At 51.4% G+C, this 23,298-nt stretch overlaps 1 protein-coding gene across 1 annotated transcript; it reads left to right on the forward strand.

Annotated features, from left to right (window-relative positions):
• The first annotated feature begins 12,666 nt into the window (after positions 1–12,666).
• RFLNB (refilin B) lies at positions 12,667–20,893 on the forward strand. The gene is made up of 3 exons (XM_030861893.3): positions 12,667–12,955; positions 15,859–15,968; positions 17,781–20,893. The coding sequence occupies exons 1-3, from the start codon at positions 12,743–12,745 to the stop codon at positions 18,109–18,111; spliced, it is 654 nt and encodes a 217-aa protein (XP_030717753.2). The 5' UTR covers positions 12,667–12,742; the 3' UTR covers positions 18,112–20,893.
• Positions 20,894–23,298: the final 2,405 nt, after the last annotated feature.

Here is a 23,298-nt window from a genome sequence, read left to right on the forward strand (position 1 = left end):
TTCAAAGATGATTCCCAAGGCCAGCGGAATCCCTGTAATCAGCTGAAAAGTACCTGCCTGGCTCTTCCAATCCCCTCTGGGGATATCGATACAGAGAATGCTGGGCGATAAGAGTGATACAGAGGAAAAGCTGTGTACATTCTTTGTCCCCTAAGAATGTTTATCACTTAATCGGAGAGCTCTGGTGGCCTCTGCTCAGCAACAAATAGAATTTGCATAATCGCTGGTGCAATCCTGCTTGGGGTAATTCTTCAACACGTGAGAAATTAAGAACAGCTTCTCAACATAACTTCCCTTTACTTCTGGGGCCATGAAAAGCATTTACTAAGTAGGCTGCAACTTTCAGGAGCACCAGGTGAAGTGGTGGAGAGAAACTCCAGCTTCTGCTTGGTTGCTTTGTGCTGATGGAAAAGGAAGGCCCTTCTCAAGCAGAGGGGAAGCGCACCACCTGCTAAAGAGACCGCATTCCACGGAATTCTTCACTAAAGTCCTGAGATTGGCCTGGGGCAGCCGCGGAAGCGCTTTAGCAGGCAAATGGAAAAATGGCCAGTGTTGTGTAAAGAAAACATGAGTGCACACACAGAGACACCCCCCTCCCCCAGCCTCATACCCACTCCCTGCTGCAGCCCTGGCACTGCTCTCAACGGATCCCAAGTGTCGGCCCCTCGGCTGGCTGGCTTGCTCAGTCGTCAGAGAAGGGCGCTAATGGGCCTTATGGTCCCCGTGGATTAAGCCCTTGGCCAGAGTTGCAGCCCAGCTACTGTCTGGCATGCAAATAATACCTGATTGTGAGCAGGCCCGAGAGATCCAGGCCATTCCATGCTATTGGGAACTGAGTATTTACTGCCTCCTGGATAGTTAAGAGACCTCATTGGATCAAAACCCCTGTTAAGTGGGTAGGATTTTATGGATGTGGACCTGGAAGCCTGGGGGGCAAATGATGTGCCCAAGGCTATATAGCTCGTGTGTGGTAGAGCCAGGATTGGTGTCATCCATGCTCTTTGCACTTCACAAGTGGTTTTCAAATTTATGAGACCCAACTTTACATGGGACTCTCACTCTACGAATAGATAAAAGTATTTTATTAATACATTTTGTGAGTTCAAGTATCTTTCAAAGCAAGTCAGTGAGAACACTGAAACTGTTTCAGTTAAATAGAAAGCATTGCAAAGCTAAGGTTATGGGTGGCAGTCGATATGTACCAATGCCAGCATCCAGTTTATTTTTGTGTTTTGCTTTGCTTGCATAGAATAGAGAAATCTTGACTTAATCCAGCTAAGAATTTGCAAACAGCATCAGTTTTGTTTTAAACAAGCCCTCCTCCCAATCCCAGATACTCTTTGGTTACCCAGATGTGACAAGGACTCTTTATCCTGAGGTCTACGTGGACAGAACAGCCCTGACAGTGCAGGTTAACACACCAAGGATCTGTAAAATCTTGTATTTGCACCAATAACACATTCGCATGTTATGTTATTACTTTCGAATGTTCAGTTTTTAGAATGAGCTTAAAGTATGCATCCTTAAAGGGAGGTTAGAATCAAAGCCTTGTGGAGCTCCTTTGCCCCCTAAAACATCTCAAGAATTCCAGGTTCCCCAGAAGCCAGTTTGGAAGCTGCTGTCCTCATCAGCGGCTGCTGCTCGAGGGGCGGGGGTGTCTGGCGGTGTCACCTTTGTACAGGAGACAGCAGCTTTTCATCTGAGGTCCACATCCCTGAACTGTCACCCAAATCCTGTCCGAGTCACGCTGGAGGCCACCTTCTGGGTTGAGCCTTGCCGCCTTTAGAAAGAGGACATCAGAGGGCAAGGACCACCCCCGACCCCCCGACCCTGTGCGAGGCAGCTCTTTTCTAAGAACAAAACTGTGCAACCGGAACTGGGGGAGGGGGCTTGGGCAACATTTGCAAGGAAGCCCATCCTTCTCTCAAAATCCCGACAAGCCCCAAATCTTAACGCCTGAGGCCTCACACGTCTGTCTGTGTACATGCAAAGCTTCCCAACCTTTTCAGGACTTGAAGCATAGAAATGATGACCTTTGTGCTCCCTTGGCATCACACTGGGGCAAACCAGTTGAAGAGGCTGCCGGGGCCATATTCATGGGCCTGGGGACTGTGGCTGCTTCAGGGGACCGCCCCCACCCCCGGCCAACCGGGCTGAGGGGATCCACGTGGGCATTTGCTGTGCACTCCGGCCACGACCCAGCTCTGCAGTTGGGAAGCTCTGAATTGGAGCATCAGCGTTGGGTGGTATGTGGGTTTATTTGTTTTTAGAGCTTTGTTCAAACTTCCTCATTTATCGTTGGGAAACTGAGACCTCGAGAGTTCCAATCGTGAACTTGCCCTTCACTGTGGAGAGGACTGGCAAAGTCCAAGCCACCTCTGTGTATCCCACTTGCCACTCACCGCTCCACCCTCCCTGGCTGGCCTTCCCTGGAGTCCCACCCCTCCCTTCCTGCCCCCTCCTCCACTCCCACCAAGTTTCTCAGAGCTCGTCCCCTTTTCCGTTCTGCCTGAAGAAGTGAACCAGGGCTTCCATGCTTTCTTTGATCTTCCACCACCCTCCCAGGCCCCCGTGCTACTTCTCTTGTGGCCTTCGTTACCATTTCCAACAAAAGGTTACAGCCATCACGTCCGGCCCCTAAGTGCATTCCCTCTTGTTCAGCATCCATCTCAACTACCTTCCAGAAACTTCTCTGGAAGGATGGGCTTCTTGCCACACTTTCATCCTCTTTGCACTCTCCGTGGATTTGGTGAGTCCTCCCTGCCCCTGGGAATTCTCCCTTCACTCCCTCGATGCCTTGCTTTCCTGCTTCCTTAGCGTCTTGGTCTCCGTCACTGATGCTCTTTTCCTTTTGAACCTTGACTCTGGTCAAGCCCCAAGGTTTTAGGCCTCCTGTGGTTTTCACTCCAGACTCTTTCAGAGGACTTTTCTGCCCATCACAAGTATAAACACCAGCTATGCCTTCTGAGGTTTCTCAGATTTTTAGCCCTTGTCCGTCCCCTTCAGCTGACCCCAGTCCGCTTGCAGGTCCCATCATCGACTTGGGTGGAGCATCTCCAGGTACACTCGGCTCCCTTCCTGAAATTCCCCGTCTCTAAAGGGCACCACCTTCCTTTGCCTAGTTCCTCAGTCTCAAGGCCTTAGAGTAAGGCACCCTTGCCAACTCTCTTTGTCAACCAATATGGTTAGTTAATCGTAAAACATTTTCTTAATGATTGTACAAACACCAGTCACAGAAACCAAGAGAAAAATCTAAGTTGCCCCAGCAAATCAAGGCTCTCAGTCCCGGTCAGGCCTGGCAGGTGGGGTTTCCTCGTGGGGTAGCCCTTCTCCGTGGTTTCCCAGCCGGGCCCACGGCGTTCCTCTCTGCTCTGAGGGCTTCTGCGAAGAAGCCGGCGTAAGGCTCGCTCCACTGACCTCCTCTCATGACTGCTAACCCCAATGATTGTGTTTCTGCACTGCTGTTTCCATTTTCTTCACCTTATAAAATATTGCAATAATAATACTCATTTTTAAAGTACACAGTATTCATGTTAATAAGTTTAAACAATATAGAAATATATCAGAAGTGCTACACTCCTCTTCCAGACATTCTGTCTTACACTGTGGGGGGAGGGCGCTTTGCAAACAAAATTCATATTAAGCATATCTGCATATTTTTCTACAGCTAAACAAGAAATCTTGGATCTCTTTTCCCTCAGCATACACAGAGCCACTCATTCTTTTTAAGGCTACACGGTGTTTTATAGTTGAGATAGACCACTGTTTACTTAGCCAGTCTCCTCTCAGTATACAAATAGGTTTCTGTTTTTTGGCAGTGAGAAACACATCGCCAGTGAAAACCTTTCTGTAAATATCTTTGCTTACTTGTGCCCACCTTTTTGTAGGCTACTCTCCTAAAATTGTTCAATTCCCATTTTAAAGGGTTAAAGGGCACACACATTTGAAACGTTGCTAGTTCTCGCCAAAGTGCCCTCTGGAAAGATTATGCTGCACACTGCCATCGACCGTATGTACGTGTGTACCCTCTCCTCCACATCCTCACTTGCCCTGGATGTTCTTTCCTGCTTCTTGACTGAGAGGATGTAGTTGCAGCTCTATCTGTAGAAACCCAGTAAGCAGAAGTTCCCCCTTTGGCTTTCACTGCACAAAACCAAATGTGACCCAACCAGCGCTGTGTCTTGCTGCAAGAAAACTTTCTGAGCAAAAGCCCCGTGGCTTCCCTCATGGTCAGGGCTCCTAGAGGACATGCTTTGTTGGTTCGCTCATGAAAGCAGCGGTCGTCCTTTGTATTTGTAGAGTTTGATATTCAGTTGAGCATCCCTTCTGTTCTTTATCTCTGCCCTTTCCCCAGACTCCATCAGCAGACTGGGCTCCCTATCATGCACTGTCTTCTGGCAGTGACGCTATGGAGATAACAGCTTAAATTCTTAGTTTCTGAACTCCTGTAGAGACTTTGTGATTCTATAGTAGAGAAGAAAGTCTTGAAAGCCGCGAGAGTTACAAGAATTGTTGGAATGGCGTTTTGCTTTGTTTTTGTCCTTTATTCTAAAAGTTACCCTTTACATTTTAAGAGCCAAAATGCTGGAAGACTTTGCACACAGCCAGCACCATCAGCAGAGGGACAGTGCATCTTGACATAAACATTTTTTTCCATAGAAAAAAGAGGTGAGGGGGAGGGGGAATTTTGACCAGCAGGTATCAATAGAAAAGGAAGAACTAGAGGGGATATGACTTGGTTTTGAGGCTGGAAGGTCATGGAGAAGAAATCCAGAACCCTACCGCTCTGGGCTGAGCCCCAGTAAAAGCGAAACCCCCATAAGTTTGAGGGAAACCCTGATCTAGAAACCATTGCCTGGCTTCCAGCAATTAACCTGGGAGACTGCAGTCCCTGTAGAGAAGTGAGGTGTTCAACAAGGCACCTGAGGAGGAGAGAGAGTGTCTGAGAGTGTTGTCCGGCCAGGTGGGCCCAAGGGCAGGCACACCTCACAGAGTCCCTCACACCCCATCGTGGGGAGGTGATGGCTTCCAAGCTCCCTGAGCTCCCAGAAGTAATGAAAGGGCCAGCTCATTGGAAGGGACTTCAGGCTGGGACAACTAGCGTACAGATCAAGTGGCATCTGGACATGAAAAGCAGAGGGTGGGTCTTCCCTGGTGGCGCAGTGGTTAAGAATCTGCCTGCCAATGCAGGGGACACAGGTTCGAGCCGTGGTCCTGGAGGATCCCACCTGCCACGGAACAACTAAGCCTGTGAGCCACAACTACTGAGCCTGCGCTCTAGATCCCGTGCTCCGCAACGGAAGAAGCCACCGCAATGAGAAGCCCGCGCACCGCAACGAGGAGTGGACCCCCGGTCACCGCAACTAGAGAAAGCCCATGTGCAGAACCAAGACCCAATGCAGCCAAAAATAAATTAAATAAAAAAGCAAAACAAAACAAAAAACGACGTTGTAGAGGCACAAATGCCAACCAGTGCCATTAAAAAAAAAAAAAGCAGAGGGTGGCACTCCTTGGCCAAGCAGAGCAAATTTCTCCTCCGTAGAGGCCGGAGAGGTAGGAAGACGACCACGGACCAGGCACTCACCACCAGCCACCCCATCCTTGCTGCTGTGATGTTACGGAAGCCTCCCCAGATGCCACCCAGGCAAAAGGGAAGGATGAGAGTAGTATTTACCCAAGAGCCGCTAGTCATTTTCCAGAAGAACTATACTGTGAGCAAGACACTTCCAGTCTAGAGAGAAACGGGGTTTACGAGCTAAACTGAGCTCAGTTTAAAAAAATAAAAAGAGAATTAACCTTTTGGATGCCAGAGTACAGTCACAAAACAATACCCGTGACAAGTGCAAAAGGAAAAGTAACAGCTTGCTCCAGTGTCCTCGCCATGGCATTTCCAGGAGCACAGCTGGACTAAACCAGCCACCCTGACTCTTGCTTCCCTCTGTCACCAGTGCAACATCTTTGCAGGATGCACGTCCGGGAATGGAGCTAATTGACTCCAGAGGCAATGAACTTGGGGCACTTGTCAAGTCTGCAATGCTCTCCGCTCAGTGAATCTAAGCCAGGGGAGAAGGATGACCAGATCTTCAGAGACCTCATGGCAGAGCTTTGGCCATCATCTCCTCCTCCCTTCTTTGCTGCCTGTTCCTTATTTGCTGCTTTCGTATCAGCACAGGTGTCACTCCCTCCAGAAATCCTCCCCCAATCTTCACCTCCCTCTCTCCACCAGGCTGGTGAGGCTCTCTTTGTGTTCTCACACTCTGTCTCGCACAAAGTAGGCCCTTCGTAGGTGCTGATTGAATGAATGGGTCTAGCAGGAGAGCACACACGAACCCCAAAATCTCTCACCCAGAGCAGGTTTTGGTAAGAGCTCTCAGCCTTGGGAGGAGAGGTGAAATGGATTCTGGGGAACAAGAACAGGGTATCTGCTGATAAACAGTCTTTCAAGAGGAACACAAAGCCCAGATTCCTTAATGTCCGTGTGTGATGGAAGGCCCGGGCTGCACTCGTATCAACTGCTCTTTTTATTACAAGCATGGAGAATAGGTAGGCATTGTGCCCTGTCTTGGGGTTTGTAAGATGATGATATCTGACATTCTAGAAGCTTCTGCTTCCAACACAGCCTGCTAACAGCAGAAGGTCCTTTCTCAGATGGCAGACAGCCTTGATGCTAAAAAAGGCATCCCTGGAAATAGCAGAGTCTACCTTTCAGTCTTTGAAAAGCAAGGTGTTGAGATGGGAGTTGGGTGATATTTGATGGGTGTCTGATGGGGCAGGGGGCCCAGCCGGGACTGAAGTCGAGTATCCCTGTCATTCTCAGGTCCAGACGTGCTCTTTGCACGCAGGACCTGGAAGGCTCTTAGAGAAATCCCAAGAGAACGGCCCAGAAGGGTAAACCTGGCTCAGGGGAGAGGGATTTGGAATTCAAAGGGGTTTTTTGCTTGCTTGTTTTATTATTTGTCTCTTGGCCCAGCTCTGCACGGTTCAAGGTGAATCCTAGGGCGGGAAGCAGGCATAAAGGAAGCCGCACTGCATCAGGACCACCCTGTAAACGCAACCAGAAGGGGCGAGAGGCACTTAGCTGCGGACCACAGCACAGCTCCGGCACCTCCAAGCTACGTGGCCCTCCCCCTGCACCAGCACCGGCAACGGCACCCGGGGCTTTGGTACCCACAGCGGTGGCGTGGCTGCAGCCCCTCTCTAAGTGCCTGGTGGAGCTGGTGGTGGTCTCTGCAAGGGCAGCCTGTTGGAGGGCCGCCGTGTGGGTCACTGTCACCCAACTTAGCAGAACCAAAGGCTGGGGCAGTGGGTGCAGGAAAAGGAAAAGAAAATTAATGGCAGGCATCCTCTGCATATAACCAGATTTATTTATGACCATATGAGAGGCAGAGACTTCCAGAAATACTTGTCATTGGTTGGGGTCATCCTGCAGAAGTACAAGGCAAGAGTCAATAAAATTCCAGTTAACCCCCAGCTGATGCGACCTGGGAAAACATGAGACTCATGGAAGTTTTCATTGGTACCTCTTCTCTCACCTCAAGTTCCTACCCCACCCCTGGCTAATTTTCCTCAAAACTGAAAAACATGTCTTCAAAGGCATGTAAATGTCTTCGGCAAGTCTCAGGAGCTCCCAACAGTACATAGCTGCAAACCACAGCCGCCTCTCGCTGCGGGGTATTCTGCTTTGAATTTGAGGGAGGAGAGGAATGCACTTAGGGACACCGGCTCCAGGAGGACAGCAGAGCCAATTGGCCGCCCCCAGGCTCCCACTCTCCACCCTTTCCCACGCAGCCTACAGACCGAAATTCCCCGAGGGTCCTGGAGGCTGCCTTTGGAGAGTGGCTGTGCAGACTGGCCAACTGTTGCCTGCACACCCTTCTATCACGCCCTTCAACCAAGGAGCCAAGGGTCTTAACTTCAGTTGCTCAACTAAGGGCTATTTTTCTGGGCTGCAAGTCCTTGTCTGGTGTGAATACGCAGAACGGAGCCAGGAGTGCAAGTGTATTGATGTCGTTCCAACGAGGCCGTGAGCCCCAGCTCTTTTTGCAAAATCCCATCTGGGTTTTATTTTGCAGATGCCACGGCCCTTTTTCTGTGTAACTAGGGAGCGTTTGGGAGAACAGCTCTCAGCTTACACATAGGAGGCCCCAAGGGTGGAGCCTGTATTTGGGGTCCTCAGGTTCCCCACACAGGGGTCACTGGCCTGACTCCACCCCAAGCTTCATTCGGTGTCTGGGTGAGCATCGCCACTGAGGCTGGGCCAGATCCCACCTCTCCACCTGACCTGGTGGTCTCCCAGGTGAGAGGTCAGAAAAGGAGCCTGGGTGCTTCCCTGGTGGTGCAGTGGTTAAGAATCTGCCTGCCAGTGCATGGGACAGGGGTTCAAGCCCTGGTCCAGGAAGATCCCACATACCGCAGAGCAACTAAGCCCACGCGCCACGACTACTGAGCCTGCAAGCCACAACTACTGAGCCCGTGTGCCACAACTACTGAAGCCCGCGTGCCTAGAGCCCGTGCTCCGCAACAAGAGAAGCCACTGCAATGAGAAGCCCGTGCACCGCAACTGAGAGTAGCCCCTGCTCACTGCAACTAGAGAAAGCCCACGCATAGCAACAAAGACCCAACCCAGCCAAAAATAAATAAATAAATTTTACAAATAAATAAATAAATAAATATTTTTTTAAAAAAAAGAAAGAAAAGGAACCTGTTCCTCAGGCCCATTTCGCTCTGAAATGGCCAGCCTTTGGTGTCCCTGGCCTCTGGTTCAGGCCACCTTTGTGAGTCCCGGGAGCACAGAGGTATGAACCAAGCTCACCAACTCACGTGTGCACAGACTCCTGTGGGCTGGGCCGTGTCAGTACATCTTTTTTTTTTTTCCTGCAGTACGCGGGCCTCTCACTGTTGTGGCCTCTCCCGTTGCGCTCCGGACGCGCAGGCTCAGCGGCCATGGCTCACGGGCCCAGCCGCTCCGCGGCATGTGGGATCTTCCCGGACCGGGGCACGAACCCGCGTCCCCTGCATTGGCAGGCGGACTCTGAACCACTGCGCCACCAGGGAAGCCCCAGTACATCTTTTTAATGCAGTTTCTTTCTTTATCGAATATGGCAGTTCCCTTTCCATGCTCTTTGAAACCAATAACCTTAATCTTAAGACACATAAGGAAACAAAGTCCTATTTTTTTAAGCATTTTGGTTGACATGGGTGTATATGAACGCAAGGGGGGACCTGGTTTAATACTAAGGCCAAGCCACTGCCTCGTGGTTCCCGGAGCCCGGAGACCCAGGGGGCTGAGACCGCAAGGTACCTGGGGCCCTGGGCCCACGCCGGCTCGCTGGAGCCCACAGTGCTTTTAATCCCCTGTCTGGCTGGGTTTACTGAAAACAACTGCTCCAAAAACAATAAGCAGCTGCGCTGTGGGGGGTCCCGCCCCGCTCTTGACTGACTCAACTCCTGTTTGGGCATCAGCTTAATTTAGTGGAGAAAAAGGGAAAATGCAGGATTGGCATTCATTGTGACGCAGCTTTGTTCCTCAGACCCTGCTGGGAGAGGCCTCAGGGCCAGAAGCCAAGTCCTATGAGGACACCAGTCTCTGTGATCCAGGCAGGGGATGATGGCCGCTCGGAAAGGATCGCTTTGAGGAGAGGCCACTCTTTCGGCAGGGTCCGTGGTCTCGTTTTTGTGCAACTCACCCCTGATTTCTAGGTGCAACCCAGATGCTCCTCAAAAGAAGGCCTGTCTTCGAAGCCAGACCAGGAGGGGGTCAAGTGGAATCCGTTGTCTCTCCCAAGCCTTGGTTAGAGTTTTTTTTTTTTTTTTTTTTTAAGAAACGTCCTTTGGAAAACAATCTGGCAGAAGATGTAGGACAATGATGAGCCCAGGGCATGGGGCTCTTCCCAAGGACTATAGCAGATATGCAGTGCGGACTCACAGCTCAGGGCTGACGAAACACAGCTGTCTTCCAGGGTCTGTGCCGCATGGCTCCCATGAGGTTACAAAGGAAGTCCCTCTGCTCTCCCACCCAGGGGCACTCATGGGCAGGCTGAAGTCAGATGGTTCCTGTTGTAAGAACCCCTCTGCTCATCTCCAGCAGGACTGCCACGAGTTCATGGAGATGCAAGTGCAGGCAGGACACCTGGGCCTGGCTGGGCATGCCCTGCACGTTCTCCTCTGAACCCGAGCAGCTTCCAGTCAGCTCCAGCTTATCTCTGAGCTCTTTGAAGACAGTCTGGACAGGAGAGGACAAACCTGGGGTCCCAGGTGTCTGCTGATTGGCTCAGCAGGGTTCTGGGAACCATGGAGGGGAAGACTTCGATGCAGCTTCTCCGTCAGCGTCAGGTCCCCGGGCTGAATTCCTCTTCAGGCCCCTCCAGTTTCCTTTGTGTGTATCAGCGCTGGCCTCCTCTGTAAGGAAGGAGGCCAGGGTATGCAATCATTTCACGCTTTGGGAGCTCCTTGGCAATTGTCCTGAGGCCTGAGGATGTCCTGATCTCTATTAAAGCCAAGATGTTCTTCTGGGTTGGGGAGAGGTTATGTTGGGGATCAGACAGAACTGTCATAGGCTGGAGCTCAGGACATAGATGCTTCCTGGGTACAGTTTGATGGCTGAGATGCCCACGTGAAGTCCTGGGCCACCTGCTTGATGACCCCAGTGCCAAGGAGGAAGGGGTGCCTCGAAGGTGTCCCCTTGATCTGCCTGGACCCTCCGAAGCTGGCAGCTTCACACTCCCTTGCTCTCTTCGGCGGCTGTGATGTCTCTGTGGATCTCTGTGAGAATGTGAGTAATCTAAGCCCTTCAGAATTCCCCTGAGAAGGTGGCAATTCAGGGCTCCCCCTAGATTCCATGTTTTAGCGGGTCCAGGGGGCGATCCCTCCCAAGACAGTCCACAACTATCCAGTCTTTGGTGGAGACAGTGGCTGCACTGGCCTAGCATGATGACCTTCCTCAGCCTCATCCTCCTCTTCCAGACTGATGACCTTGGAAGAGGGAGCAATTGCCACCTTCCTGGACACCTTTTCCCAGCTGGCCAAGCCGGGAAAGAGTTCTCAGGATCTACATGGGAATGCTGGTGGGCAAACTCCCTCTAGGGCGCCGAGTCCTGCCACGGCCAGCAGACCGCCTTTCCACACCCCCAGGAAGCTCTTAGATTCCTCCCGTGATGCCCCGGGTTGGGGTGTGCAGGTGGTGAGGTCAACAGGGGTAGGGAATTGTAGCCACACAGTTGGCCCAATCTCTAAGACCCACTGCTTACAGTACTTCCTTGCAGGAACCATCGATCCAGGACTGTGCACGCTTGATTTTATAATCTGTTCCCACAGGTCCTGAATGAATGACCTCCAGCACACAGGCACGTACCCGTTTTATTCTCTATGGAGGGGATGATCCTGGGCTTTCTGGTCACAGCAAGCTGCGTTGTACCAGCTGTGTGACTTGGGGCAAGTCAAATTCCTTCTCCGTTTCCTTACCTAAAAGTGATGAGTGAGGAGGGTAGGAGGGCTGAACTTTCCCAGCAAATCTCGAACATCTACCTGCTCGAAATTTGGACATCACCAGGTCCCAAGCAGGACAAGGATCCTTTGTTTTCGCAAGGACACAGACTGGCCCGCTATGGTGGGGCGTGCAGCACGCCCACCTCTCATCTAGCCAGGGAAGTCCCTAGTCCACGGCACTGCTCCTCTCCAGAGCTGGCACCTGTGGGCTAGGTCTGGGCAAGCTCCAGCTTGAGGCCCTAGTTGGGCACCCATCAGAAACCCCCAGGGTACAGTGGCTGGTGGGAGGTGGGGACTTCCTATACTTACTGATAATCAGGGAGGTCTCTGTTAGAAACAGTACTCGAACTTTCTAGTACTTTTAGATTTGAGAACAGCCCAGTTCTACAGCTGGCAGCTACTGCAACAAGTTCCCACTCAGATAGGGCTTCTCTGTCTAAAGAGGAAGAAGTCCCCCGTCTGAAAAGCTGTGACCCCCACCAGGGAGCCCCTGGCACTTCAGACAGCCGGTGGGCAGCCTGCTGAGCCCGTCCATCTGGTTCGAGGTCCAGTCCACGCAGAATTTTCCTGCCAGGTGTGGCCACGGCCTGTTCCGCTGAGCACCCAGGCCAGGGGGTGATGCGCTCCTCCCAGCTCCGCCCCCACCCCCCAGCCCCTGAGCCCCCTGAGGAGACACGGAGTAGGCGCTCTTTTCCTCCGGGGCAGAAATGAGAGCCAAACACAAACTAAGAGCCCGCCCGGCTGAGCCAAGAGGCGGCTGGAACCATACGAAGCACATTAACTATTAATAATTTCCAGTTGTTTGCTCGCTGGGTTCAGCCGGCTCCCCCGGCCTCTCCGGGCCCGGGCTCTACGCTGCCTCCCGCGCGACGCCAGGGCTCGAGATATGAGCGCCTGCCGGCCTGGCTGGGCCAGAGCGAGGGGACAAGGCGCCCTCGGGCCCGGCGCGAGAGGGGTACAGGGTCGGCTTGCTGCGGGGCGGGTGGCCGAGCGGAGCGGGGGCCCGGGCCGGCGCCCCCCGTTCCTGTGATCGGCCGCTCGGGGCTGGCTGAGCGGCCGGGCGGAGCGCAGCGCGGGTTGCGCGCGGCGGGAGCGCAGCGGCCCCTGGCGCCCGGCCTGGCGGCTCCGCCACTGCGGGCGGGCGGGGCGGGCCCCGGGCGGGGCGGGGCAGGGGGCGGGCCCGGGAGCGCGGAGACCGGCGGACCCGGACGGCGCGCGGGCGGCGGGCAGCGGCCCCGGCCCCGCCGCGCGCACCGCCATGGTGGGCCGGCTGAGCCTGCAGGATGTGCCCGAGCTCGTGGACGCGAAGAAGAAGGGCGACGGCGTCCTGGACAGTCCGGACTCGGGGCTGCCCCCTAGCCCGAGCCCCAGCCACTGGGCGCTCGCGGCGGCCGGGGGCGGCGGTGGCGGGGAGCGGGCGCCGGCCCCCGGGGCGCTGGAGCCCGACGCGGTGGCCACCCCCGCGGCCCCGGTGAGTGACCCCGCCTCGGCCCCTCCCCCCATCCTCTGTATTCCCCCGCGCCCGGGCACCGGAGACCCCCAGGCGGTCGTGTCGGCCCTACCGGGGCACGCTGTCCCCGCCGCCGCCCGCCCGTCGGCCAGCGCTGGGAGCCCGCCCGTGGCCAGCGCTGGGAGCCCGGGGCGGGAGGCGCGGCGAAAGCCCGGCCAGCTGGAGCCGGTGGCTGGAAAATTGTCATCGCCTGGGAGGCCCGGGAGCCCCGGGAAAGGCGACCACCGCCTCCTCCCTTCGGGGTGATGGCCCCCGGGGCTGCCAGGCTGCGGCTCGTCCACATTCCTGACCCTGCCGGGCTGGAGGGGTCCGGGAACACCGAGAGCAAACTTCCCCCAGGCACCTCCGGGCTTTGCCCTCGCCCCCGGTGGCTCCAACGGGCCTGCTTCCCCTCCCGGTGGGTGTTGGGGAGAGGGGTGTACTCGGGCTCCCCGATTCAGAGAGCAAAGGGGGCCAGCTTTGGGGGACTGTTAGTGGCCTTGGAGGGGACCTTTTCAGATCCGTGGCCCCTCTTGTCCCGTCACCTAACCCGTGTCTGGCCCATGATGGGTGGGAGGCCTTTAGGTGGACAGGAGAATCTGCCTTGTTGTATATATCATCCCCACCAACAGCAGTCGCTGGGTTAACACTCTCCCCCATTCTATTGGGCACCTTTTTCAGAAAGAGGAAACAGGCTTGGAAGTTAAGTAACTTGGAAACTTTCAAAAATGAGTCCTTTTACTTTAATTTAAAATTTTTATTTAAAGAAAAAACACCAGGTCCCTTTTACCTTAGAAATGGCTCACATGGTGGTGTTTATTGCCTTTAACTAGAGCCCAGGGGACCCACATCCTGCCTACAGTCAAGCTAAAAGTGGGACTCTGAGGCCACCCCTCCCCCTTGGGGATGGGTGTTTGCAGCCTTCTCCCCTGGGTGAAGTAGTCAGTGGCAGCTGCTGCTCCTCGGGGACCCACCCACTTTGATGGTACGTGGAATTCTTGACCAATGATCCTGTCTCTCGGTGGACATCAGTGCATCCTCTCATTTCCATTTAGAAGGCAGCACTTGCTTCATCTTGGCCTTCAGAACCCTCGCCACCTGGCCCTTTTTAGCCTCATCTTCCACATCCCCTGACCACAGGCAGATACACACATCGGTGCCTCTGATGCTACTCGTCCCCCTGGTGTGCCTTTTCCCTCCCAGCCATCCCCTTCTACCTCTCCCAGCACCCAGCTGGCTTTTCCACCTGTCAAACCCTTGCCAGCCCTGCAGTGCCCAACTTGTCACCTCCTCTGGGAAGTCTTCCTGGATGCTTCCCAGAGCCATGCCAAAGACTGTGACTTCGTCCCCTTTCCCTGGTAAGCCCCTTGTTCATGCGTAGAACCCCGCCCCACCGCTGCCCCGCCCCACTCCCAGCCTGCCCTGGAGCAGGCTGGGTGCTCAGGGAGCTTGGGTGGCAGGGATGAGGGAGCAGAGGAAGCAGGAGCAAGAGAACCGAGTGCTTGTCTGGATACCTGTGAGTGCTGGGTGGCGCCTACCTCCTCTTGGTGGCTGCATTGTCCTGCAGCCTCCAGGACTCCCGGAAGGCACCCCCAGGTTGGGGAGTGCCCAGCAGCTAGAGAGCTTGGGGCAGCGCAGGGCCCCCTGTCACTGCTGGGGGCTGTTTCCTAAAACTCTGCAGTAGCTGGTGCCCGCACCTTACCCCCTCCCCCAGCTGGGTTCTCAAGCCCCAGTGGGGGCTTATTAAGCTCTCCCCCCACCAAGTTCAGGGCTGGACCCTGGGGTCCCCCTGCCTCTCCCTGACCTACCTGGTCCCCTTTGGCTTTTGCATGTCCACCCTATGCCCCCACTTGACACCTTGTCCTGGTAACATAAGAGTCTTAGAGTCAACCTTCTAGAAACGTCTGCTTCCTGGAAGACATGGGGGTGGGGCTGCCACCGCCATACCCTGGCCCAAGTGTAGGTTCTTCTCTCAAATCAGGCAAAGAAAATGACAGCCCCCAGTTAGCCCAGGAACCCAAAGGGCTGCTCTCTGTTGCTCGCTTAACACAGAAGCCCTGATTCCAGTCAGGTCAGGTGAAAACCCAGCAGCTGTGTGGAGGATGGTCCCATCTCTTACTCAGGCTGCTTGCTGAATCAGAAAGCCCCATGCTCTGACCAGGCTGGAAGGCGGTGAACCCCTGGGATGCTGTGCTCTGGCTCTTTGAGTTTTCTGGATAGTGGAAGATGACATAGACAACTTTGTGGTGTTCATCTTCCCAGTGAGTTTGCAGATTCCTCCATCTTGGCTGGGTATTGATCTGGTGGCCTCAGAGGCAGAGGACATGGGGGAAGTTGGACTGAATCTTCAGTGTAAAAAAAAAAAAATCCCTTGTAGCATTTCTCTTTGTTGGTTTTGGCCTTTTCTGAAGAGTTGCTGAGACAATGCCAGGGTTGGGGGCACATAATTGAAGGTTCTGGTTAGTGAAGTCCCAGTTCGTGTCGGTTTTCTCACCGCCTTGCTGCGGGATGATGCAGCAGCCCCGGGGTCTGGCCGCGGTCACGACGCTGAGCTGTAATTTGTTTCCTCTTTTCCTCCTTCCACAAAACCTCATCGATGGAAAGGGACACCCCCTGGGTGTGCAAATAAGGTCACAGGGCATATGCTGTGACTCTGCTGAGAGCACACGTTCATGATAGGCCTGGGATTCGAGCAGACCTCTTGGCATCCTCTGTGCCCTGTCCGGTGGTCTTCCCGTGCTGTGGGTCAGCCCTTCGCTGGCATTATTCCCTGGAGGGTGACACAAATCTCAGTTGGGCCCATCAGCTGGAGGCTAGAGCCAGGACCTTCTGCGGGGAACGCATCGGATGGGGCTGTGAACTAACTGCGTTTTCTGTTGTTGCAGAATCCAGCTTCTCTCCCCAACGCCCTGGGCTCCGGCTGCTCGCCAAGGTTATGCCCCCTGTCGTTCGGTGAAGGAGTGGAGTTTGACCCCTTACCACCAACTGAAGTAAGGTAAATATAGCAGTCCCTGATTTCATTTTATTTCTATTTTCAATTTTTTGTTCCAGTAATTAACGCTTGTTATTAAAAAAAAAAAATAGTCAATGACAAAAGTGTGCCAAAGACTCGTATAGTTTGGTGGGTACTCTTTCGGATGTTTTTTCTGTGCTCTAACCATTTGAATATAGATACACTTATTAAAATAAAAACGAGATCGTGTTATACATAAAGTCCTGCAACTTGCTTTTTGCACTTCACTTATCATGGCCATCAGATGTTTAAAAATTTGTAATAAAGTAAGTCCCCTTTCCAGAAGCTTCTTTCCACATCTCCCCACCCCCACCCCAGTGTCAAGGTGCTGTGACCTTGCCTCAGGTTCTGATTTCACTGGGCAAGTACCGTTCTTCTTCCTCGGGGAATTTATCATCCAGGCTCATCTGGGGGCAGAGATCCATTGAGAGGCTCCATTAAAGGTATGTCTTTTTAGAGAACGGAATTTTACTTTTGGTAGCTGGTGGCTTTAGAGATGGAGTTCCGTTGCACGAATACAAAGGGCCCTTTGACACAGAACAAAGGAGGCTCACCAGTTTGGAGGTGAGCAGTTCAGCCTTTTATTCCTGAGGAGCTTGTATTTTGAACAGAATGGGGACATGACTTCATGACATGAGCTTCCCAGCCTTTTAACCTACTTGCCCAAGGCGAAGAGATGTTTCCACTGGACTCATTTTAAAAAAAGAGTGCCGGTTCTTACTCCCTGACCAGTGGGTAGGGGCTGGCGAGGGGCAGTGCTGTTCAGTTTGTCTGTGTGTGATGCCTGTGCATACTTTTTATTTTATTTTTTATTTTTAAAATTTCTTGGCCACGCCTCGCAGCATGTGGGACCTTAGCTCCCCGACCAGGGATCGAACCCTCACCCCCTGCAGCAGAATCGTCGAGTCCCAACCACTGGACTGCCAGGGAGGTCCCGCTTGTGCATATTTTAGTATCTATGAAGATGCCATAATTAGGAAGTAATATGAATTCATGCTTTGCTTCCAAAAAAAAAGAAATTCCCAAATTGCCCAAGATGGACTTTAAAAAAATTATAAAGTAGCTGCTGAGGAACGTGGATGTTAATTTATTTTATGGAAAACGAGACTGTAATTGGCTGTGATGGATAAGGTCAGATCTCGGTTCCCTGGGTTTGAGGGAGTCTCCAAGCCGAAGGCAGAGGTGGCCCCAATACTAGGATTTGGTATCACCAAGCTTTCAGAACCAGCATTCAGGATGTCTGGGTTCCCTTCTCCTCTCATTAAAGAGCTGACTGTTCACTTCAGGGGATAGAGAAACCACTCATCCCCCGTGGACAGGAGAATCTGCCTTGTTGTATATATCATCCCCACCAACAGCAGTTGCTGGGTTAACACTCTCCCCCATTCTATTGGGCACCTTTTTCAGAAGAGGAAACAGGCTTGGAAGTTAAGTAACTTGGCCAAGTCTCAAAGCTTAAGTCAGTGGGAGCCGACTCCAGGGGCTGCCGCCTGCAGTGAGGAACAGTGAGTGCGGGTTGAACTTGGGAATCCTGCATTTCTGCACTGAAACCCCAGCTCTACCGCTCCCTCCCACTGTGACCTTAACCTCTGCACCCCGATTTCTTCTCCCAGGGTTGTTGGGAAGATTAAATTAGATCCTGGAAGTAAAGCGCTAGGACAGGAGCACACAGTGAGCACGTTATAAACTCCGTGCGGCTTCTCCCTAGAGTCTCAAGGTTCAAGGTCACGGTAGGGATCCCTGCGCCCCCAGCTCAGAGGAGCGGCTTCACGCTGCCTTATGTCTCCCGCTCAGGTACACATCCTCCGTCAAGTACGACTCAGAGCGACACTTCATCGACGACGTCCACCTGCCCCTGGGCCTGGCGGTGGCCTCCTGCAGCCAGACCATCACCTGCATCCCCAGTTGCACGTGGCGCAACTACAAGGCTGAGGTGCGCTTTGAGCCGCGCCACAAGCCCGCCCGCTTTCTCAGCACCACCATCGTCTACCCCAAGTACCCCAAGACCGTCTACACCACCACTCTGGATTACAACTGCCGCAAGACACTGAGGAGGTTCCTGTCCAGCGTGGAGCTCGAAGCCATTGAGCTCGTGGGCGGTGATTACCTGTCGGAGGAGAGCTGACTGCAGCAGGCTGGGGGCCTGGCCCGGCTCTCCTGCCCAGGTTGGGTTGGGCCAGGCTGCCCTTGTGTGTCATTCCAGCCCCAGAAGAGTCTAACCCAGAGATACCTCTAAGCCCAGCCTGGGGAATAAAAAAAAAAAAAAAAAGTCACAACATCTTCTAATTATTGAAAGAATTTGATTTTTTACAATTTTTTCCAATTGTTTTGAAAAGGAGTGTGTTTTCCTAGTTTGCTGCTACATAGCTTCCCCGAAGTCTCGATTTGATGAGAAAATAAAAGGATGGCTAGAGCAAAAGGAAAATGGCCACACTCTGAAATAGGGAAGAGGGGAGCGCCCTTCCTCCGGCGGTCAGTTTGTCTGAGGAGGAGCGTGGAAAAAGTCTCTGAGATGGAAAAAGTGAGTTGGAAGAACTTTCTGCCCCGGTGTCTTCACTGCTAGAAAAGTGGTGCTAATTCAGTGAGCTGTGACACCCATATGGGTTCAATCTGTGGAGAGTTGAGTTCCATTCTGGTTTTTTAAATTTCCATTTGTATTTCCTGTTAACCAAAACTCTTGGAATTCTCTACATCTTTTTTTGTGATATCAAAAAACCCCAAACCACAATATAAGATGCCTTTCAAAAAAAAAGCAAGAGAGGAAGGGAAAGGCAGGCAGGCAGGAAGGCGTTCACCCTGTTCTTGCCTCTAGAGTGGGGTCAGATCAACTGGTGGCTGAGTCCGGGGGCAACGGCTTGGTTCTGGTTCCTTCCACGGGTGGGTTCCAAGCTCGGGCTCTGGCGAAGCGCCTGGAACCCCTGGCATCTGGTAATGTCTCCACAGGCTTGTGTAACTCTCCTGATATGTATTTTGGGGTTTCCAAATACTTTCCTAGTTTTTTCATAAGGCGAAACATAGCAGAGGGTCCTTTGGAGAGAAATGGCGTCTTGAAAGAATGCTTAGGGAAAGCACTTTTGACGGAGTCCACAGGGGGCGTTTCACTCACAGTGGGAGCCGACAGTCACACCTAGGACTTGATACCCCCAGGGAGGAGGTGGACACAGATGTTTCTGGTGATCTGGTTCATCAGGGTGGGCGTCCTTTCCAGTGACTTTGGGTCAACACCGCGGAGGAATTCTGCTGGTGCCCGAGGTCTAAGCGAAAAAGCAAGGAAATCCACCTCCCTACCTCCAGCCAAGGGAAGCAAAGGAGAATTGAGCATAGGGAATGATGCCACATGTCAGGCTCCCAAACCTGGGCGCTGGGGTGACCGTACACGTCTAAGCGTTCGTTTTAGTGTGACAATCATGGCGTTGCGTGTGAATGGAAGAAACTGTGTGAATTCAGCTGAACGGGCCACAGAAGCGGGGACACAGGCTGGGCCAGGTCAGGAGGGCGTGGAGGCCAGGCTGCCTCTGGCCTTCAGCCTCCTGCCCGCCCTGCCTCACCCGGCCCGTACTTCTTTCTCCTGCCAATCCCTGTGGATTTTGAGTAAAGAAAGTGGCAGAGGACTTTTGCTCTTCTGATATCGGAGAGAACAAAACCGTGGGTATTTCCTTTCAATGCATCCAAGTTATGTCAAGTGCTTGGGGCTTGCAGAGTCCTGGAAGCTCGGACTCCCGCTGTATCTCCGGGTTTGTGCTGATGGCTTGCAGCTGTCCTGAAAGCAGAATTGAGAGTTCTCTGGGTACCCTGGAGCCACAGCAGGGACTTTTGTACTGAGGAGAGCAGGTGTGATGATAATCACTGTCATTTAAAGTCATCAGAGGCCTAGAGGGCCAAATGGTCTGCTGTCCTCTTCAGGTTGAATAGTGTTTAGTCTGTCGTGCACCTGGTTGGAAGCATCCCTTCCGTGGAGCCTGCGATCAGCTCCATGGTCCCGAGTTTGCCAGCGTGAAGCTCAGCAGGGACCCCTCGAGGGGTCACTCCAAGACCCCATAGTCTCCTGTCTTCATGCAGAGCAGCCTCCTGCGTTTGGAAGAGTAAATCACACAGCATTTATTGTTTAAAAATGGGTTTTTCTCTCTGATTTCATGATCTTGTCATTTAAGACAAGTGGTAAGTGTGATTTTTAAACTATGGTAGGAGAATTCCCAAGGTTTTGCTCTGGCCCAATGGAGACACTTGACGAGCCCAGGACAATGCCATGGGCAGCTCGGCCAGAGAGACGAGGGGTAGAGAACGCGGCCTTTAAACAGCCCCGTGCTGAGATGCATGTATGAGATTTTTTGATATGAAATATATCAGTAAAGTAAGTAGAAGTGAGCGACTGTACGTGTGTCATGCGAGTGGAAAAGCAGATTTTGTTTTAAGTTATTCACTAGGGACCAAACTAGTTCTCTCAAATCCTTTCTTTTTCTCCAAATCTGCGTTGCTGAAAGTTGCAGAAGAGGAAGCATGTGAAGACGTAAGGGGACACGTCAGGGTGGATAGCATGTTGTCGATCCATGGTGGATTCATGTTAGTTTGCAAGGTGGAAGCGATGATTTTTAAAACCCACTGATTAAAAACAAGCATTCCTAAGGGAGTCTGGGAAATACCATTTACTTATGAGTTAAAAAGTCTTTTTTCTCAGACTCTTAAATGATGTCTTTTATGTAATAAAGATGATTTGTATTTTCAGAGAAAAGTTTTCTTTTGAAATCACAGACCTTTGAAAAAGAGTAAGTACCTTTTCATCTGATGCATTTCCTGTTTCTCACCTTAGGAATAGTATTTGATGAAAACGACTTTGTAAATTTATCTTCGACATCTGTCTCACTTCATTTTGTTTTATGACTTCTTCATTTCATAATAAATTATCCTTTAAAAACACTTGGAGATGCTTCCTTTTTTTAAAAGAAACTCATAATGCCTGGTTAAGAAAAGTGAGACAAACGGTTCCTCCTCTTAAAAAATTTTAAGACGTGATTATGAAGTAATAGAAGTAATAGTACAATACTTCTGACTGGGGTGTGCGTTCTCCTGGGGGTATAAGAAGATTTTCCAAGGGGTTCCTGGGCACAGGAATTTTAAGGAATTTGTTCCCAGATTTGATGTGTACTCTTTCCCAAAGCCGATCTGCTCTGAGATGCACCTGTGAATGATGTTGTCAGGCCAGCCCCTTCCCACCTTCCCTTTCAAATCGCCTTCCTCCCACTTTGCAGAAGAAATACACACCTTAGTCCACCGAGCCTGAATATTATTGTGGTATTTTGCTCTGGGCTGGAAAAACCTGTAGGCAGGACAAAGGGACGGATAGAAACATGGTGTCTGGGCACCAGGATCCACTGTAGGTTTTGTGCATGCCTGCAGCAAGCGTCCTGCACGTAAGTCGTCATGGTGGTGGAAGCAAGGCGGGCCCGCGTTGGGAGTTCTCATTTGCAACGTCTCGTACAGTTGAGGCAGTCAGAATGATGACACTCCTTATGACCATCCGTATCTCTTCAATCTCAGAATATTGTCTTCCCTGAGGAAAAGTCCCTTTGGGCAAAGCAAAAGAGAGGGTCGGTAAGAGCTACTGAAAGTGAAGGCATCTTATTTCACTCCAGCCTCAAATTCATGGCGAGGCTCTGTGCCTCATCCATTAGCCTTTGAGTCGCGACTCAGAAATAAACATGTCCCAGGAATACATATTACCATTCTTACAAATACATTTTCAAAGCCAGTCTCTTTTTAATAGACATTAAGTCTAACTTGGCCGATTGGGACGACAGTGAGGGCTAATTTTGCCTTTTAGGGTATACGGTGTAAATTTTCCATAAAATGAATGAGCTAATCAGCAGTTCCAAGGTTTTGATAGAAAAATATTTAAAGCCTGTAGGATTAAAGCTATAATTTGTGTGTGTGTGTGCGTGCGTGTGTGGCGAGAGAGAGAGAGGCGAAAGTGTGTTGAAGCTAATAATGTTTCAAATTTTCAGCCTTTTGAAGTGTGTCAGACTAAGCTGGTGCCCTGGAGAAGCAGCAGCAGGTGGAATTAATAGTAACGCGATAACGCTCAGAAAGCCCTTTCGGTATACTTCCCGGAAATTGGAGAAATGAATAACCCTATTGATCAGGCAATGACTCCTATTGTGTGGGACGCCTCTTGTCAAAATTAAATTCTCATAATTTTATTTTGGCATATAATCATTATCAAGTGGTTTGTATATGTCACTATTTCCTAGAGTGCTTTCTGTGGAGTAAAATAAGGTTCTGTGATCAAATAAGTTCGGGGAAATGAAAAGTTGAACAATGCTAAACATGCTTATCGAAGGCTTCTCGGAACCCGTGTATTAATCAGCTCTTGCTGTATAATACCGCCCACAGAATCACAGTGATACGATAGGGCGTTTCTGCCCAAGGCTAGGTGTTGAGTTCAAGTTTGTTCCCCTTGTCTCTGGAGTAGGCTGGGAAGGTTGCATTCTTCTCATGGAAGAGGTCAAAAGCTCCCAGAGGAGCAGGTAGAAACATACAATACCTCTTAAGGTCTACACTAGGAACCGGCACCCTGGTACTTCCACCCGCTTTCTACCGGCCAAAGCAAGGTGCATGGCCAAAGCTCACATCAGTGGGTCAGGGAACCATACTTCCACCATGGATGTGAGAAGGAGTGAGGTTTTGCTGTAGAATAATCTACCTTAGCCTTTAATGTGGTAACATGCATTGATAATCTTCAAAAGGCAAGGTCTAGTATGTAACATTTTCCGAACTCATTAGATCAAAGAGCCTACGTGCATTTCATAGGACTAGTGTTCTTTGGAATGCACTTTAAGAAATGCTAGTTCGTATGTATAACAGTCAGAGTCCAGTCTGGAAAACTAAACCCATACAAGATATTTCCAACAAAGGGGATTTCATACAGAGAGTTGACCACACAGATGTTGGAAGGCTAAAAGAATAAGGGGACGTAATCCCAATTGTTAGTAACTGTAGGAAGCAGCTCCCACCCCTAACGCCCCCTTCTGGCAATTTCTGCCTTAAGACGCTAGAAAAAGATGAGCAAATTAAACCCAAAGTCAGAGGAAGAAAGGAAATAATAAAGATTCTTACTGATGAAATAGAAATGGACAAACAATTGTGAAAATTTTAAAAACGAAAATTTGAGTCTTTGAAAACATTGATAAATCTCAGCTAGATTGATTAAGAAATAGAAAGCATAAATTACCGATATCATGACTGAATAGAGATCCTACAGGCACCAAGAGCGTAATAAGATAATATTAGGAACAACTGTAGGCCAACAAATTTGACA

The sequence above is a fragment of the Globicephala melas genome, chromosome 20 (assembly GCF_963455315.2).
Source record: "Globicephala melas chromosome 20, mGloMel1.2, whole genome shotgun sequence".
Classification (NCBI taxonomy): domain Eukaryota; kingdom Metazoa; phylum Chordata; class Mammalia; order Artiodactyla; family Delphinidae; genus Globicephala; species Globicephala melas.

Excerpts from the sequence above, each read along its gene's own strand:
- RFLNB (XM_030861893.3), top strand. The coding sequence starts at position 12,743 with ATGGTGGGCCGGCTGAGCCTGCAGGATGTGCCCGAGCTCGTGGACGCG. Across the intron at positions 12,956-15,858 it reads TGGCCACCCCCGCGGCCCCG|AATCCAGCTTCTCTCCCCAA; the intron begins GTGAGTGACCCC and ends CTGTTGTTGCAG. Across the intron at positions 15,969-17,780 it reads TTACCACCAACTGAAGTAAG|GTACACATCCTCCGTCAAGT; the intron begins GTAAATATAGCA and ends TCTCCCGCTCAG.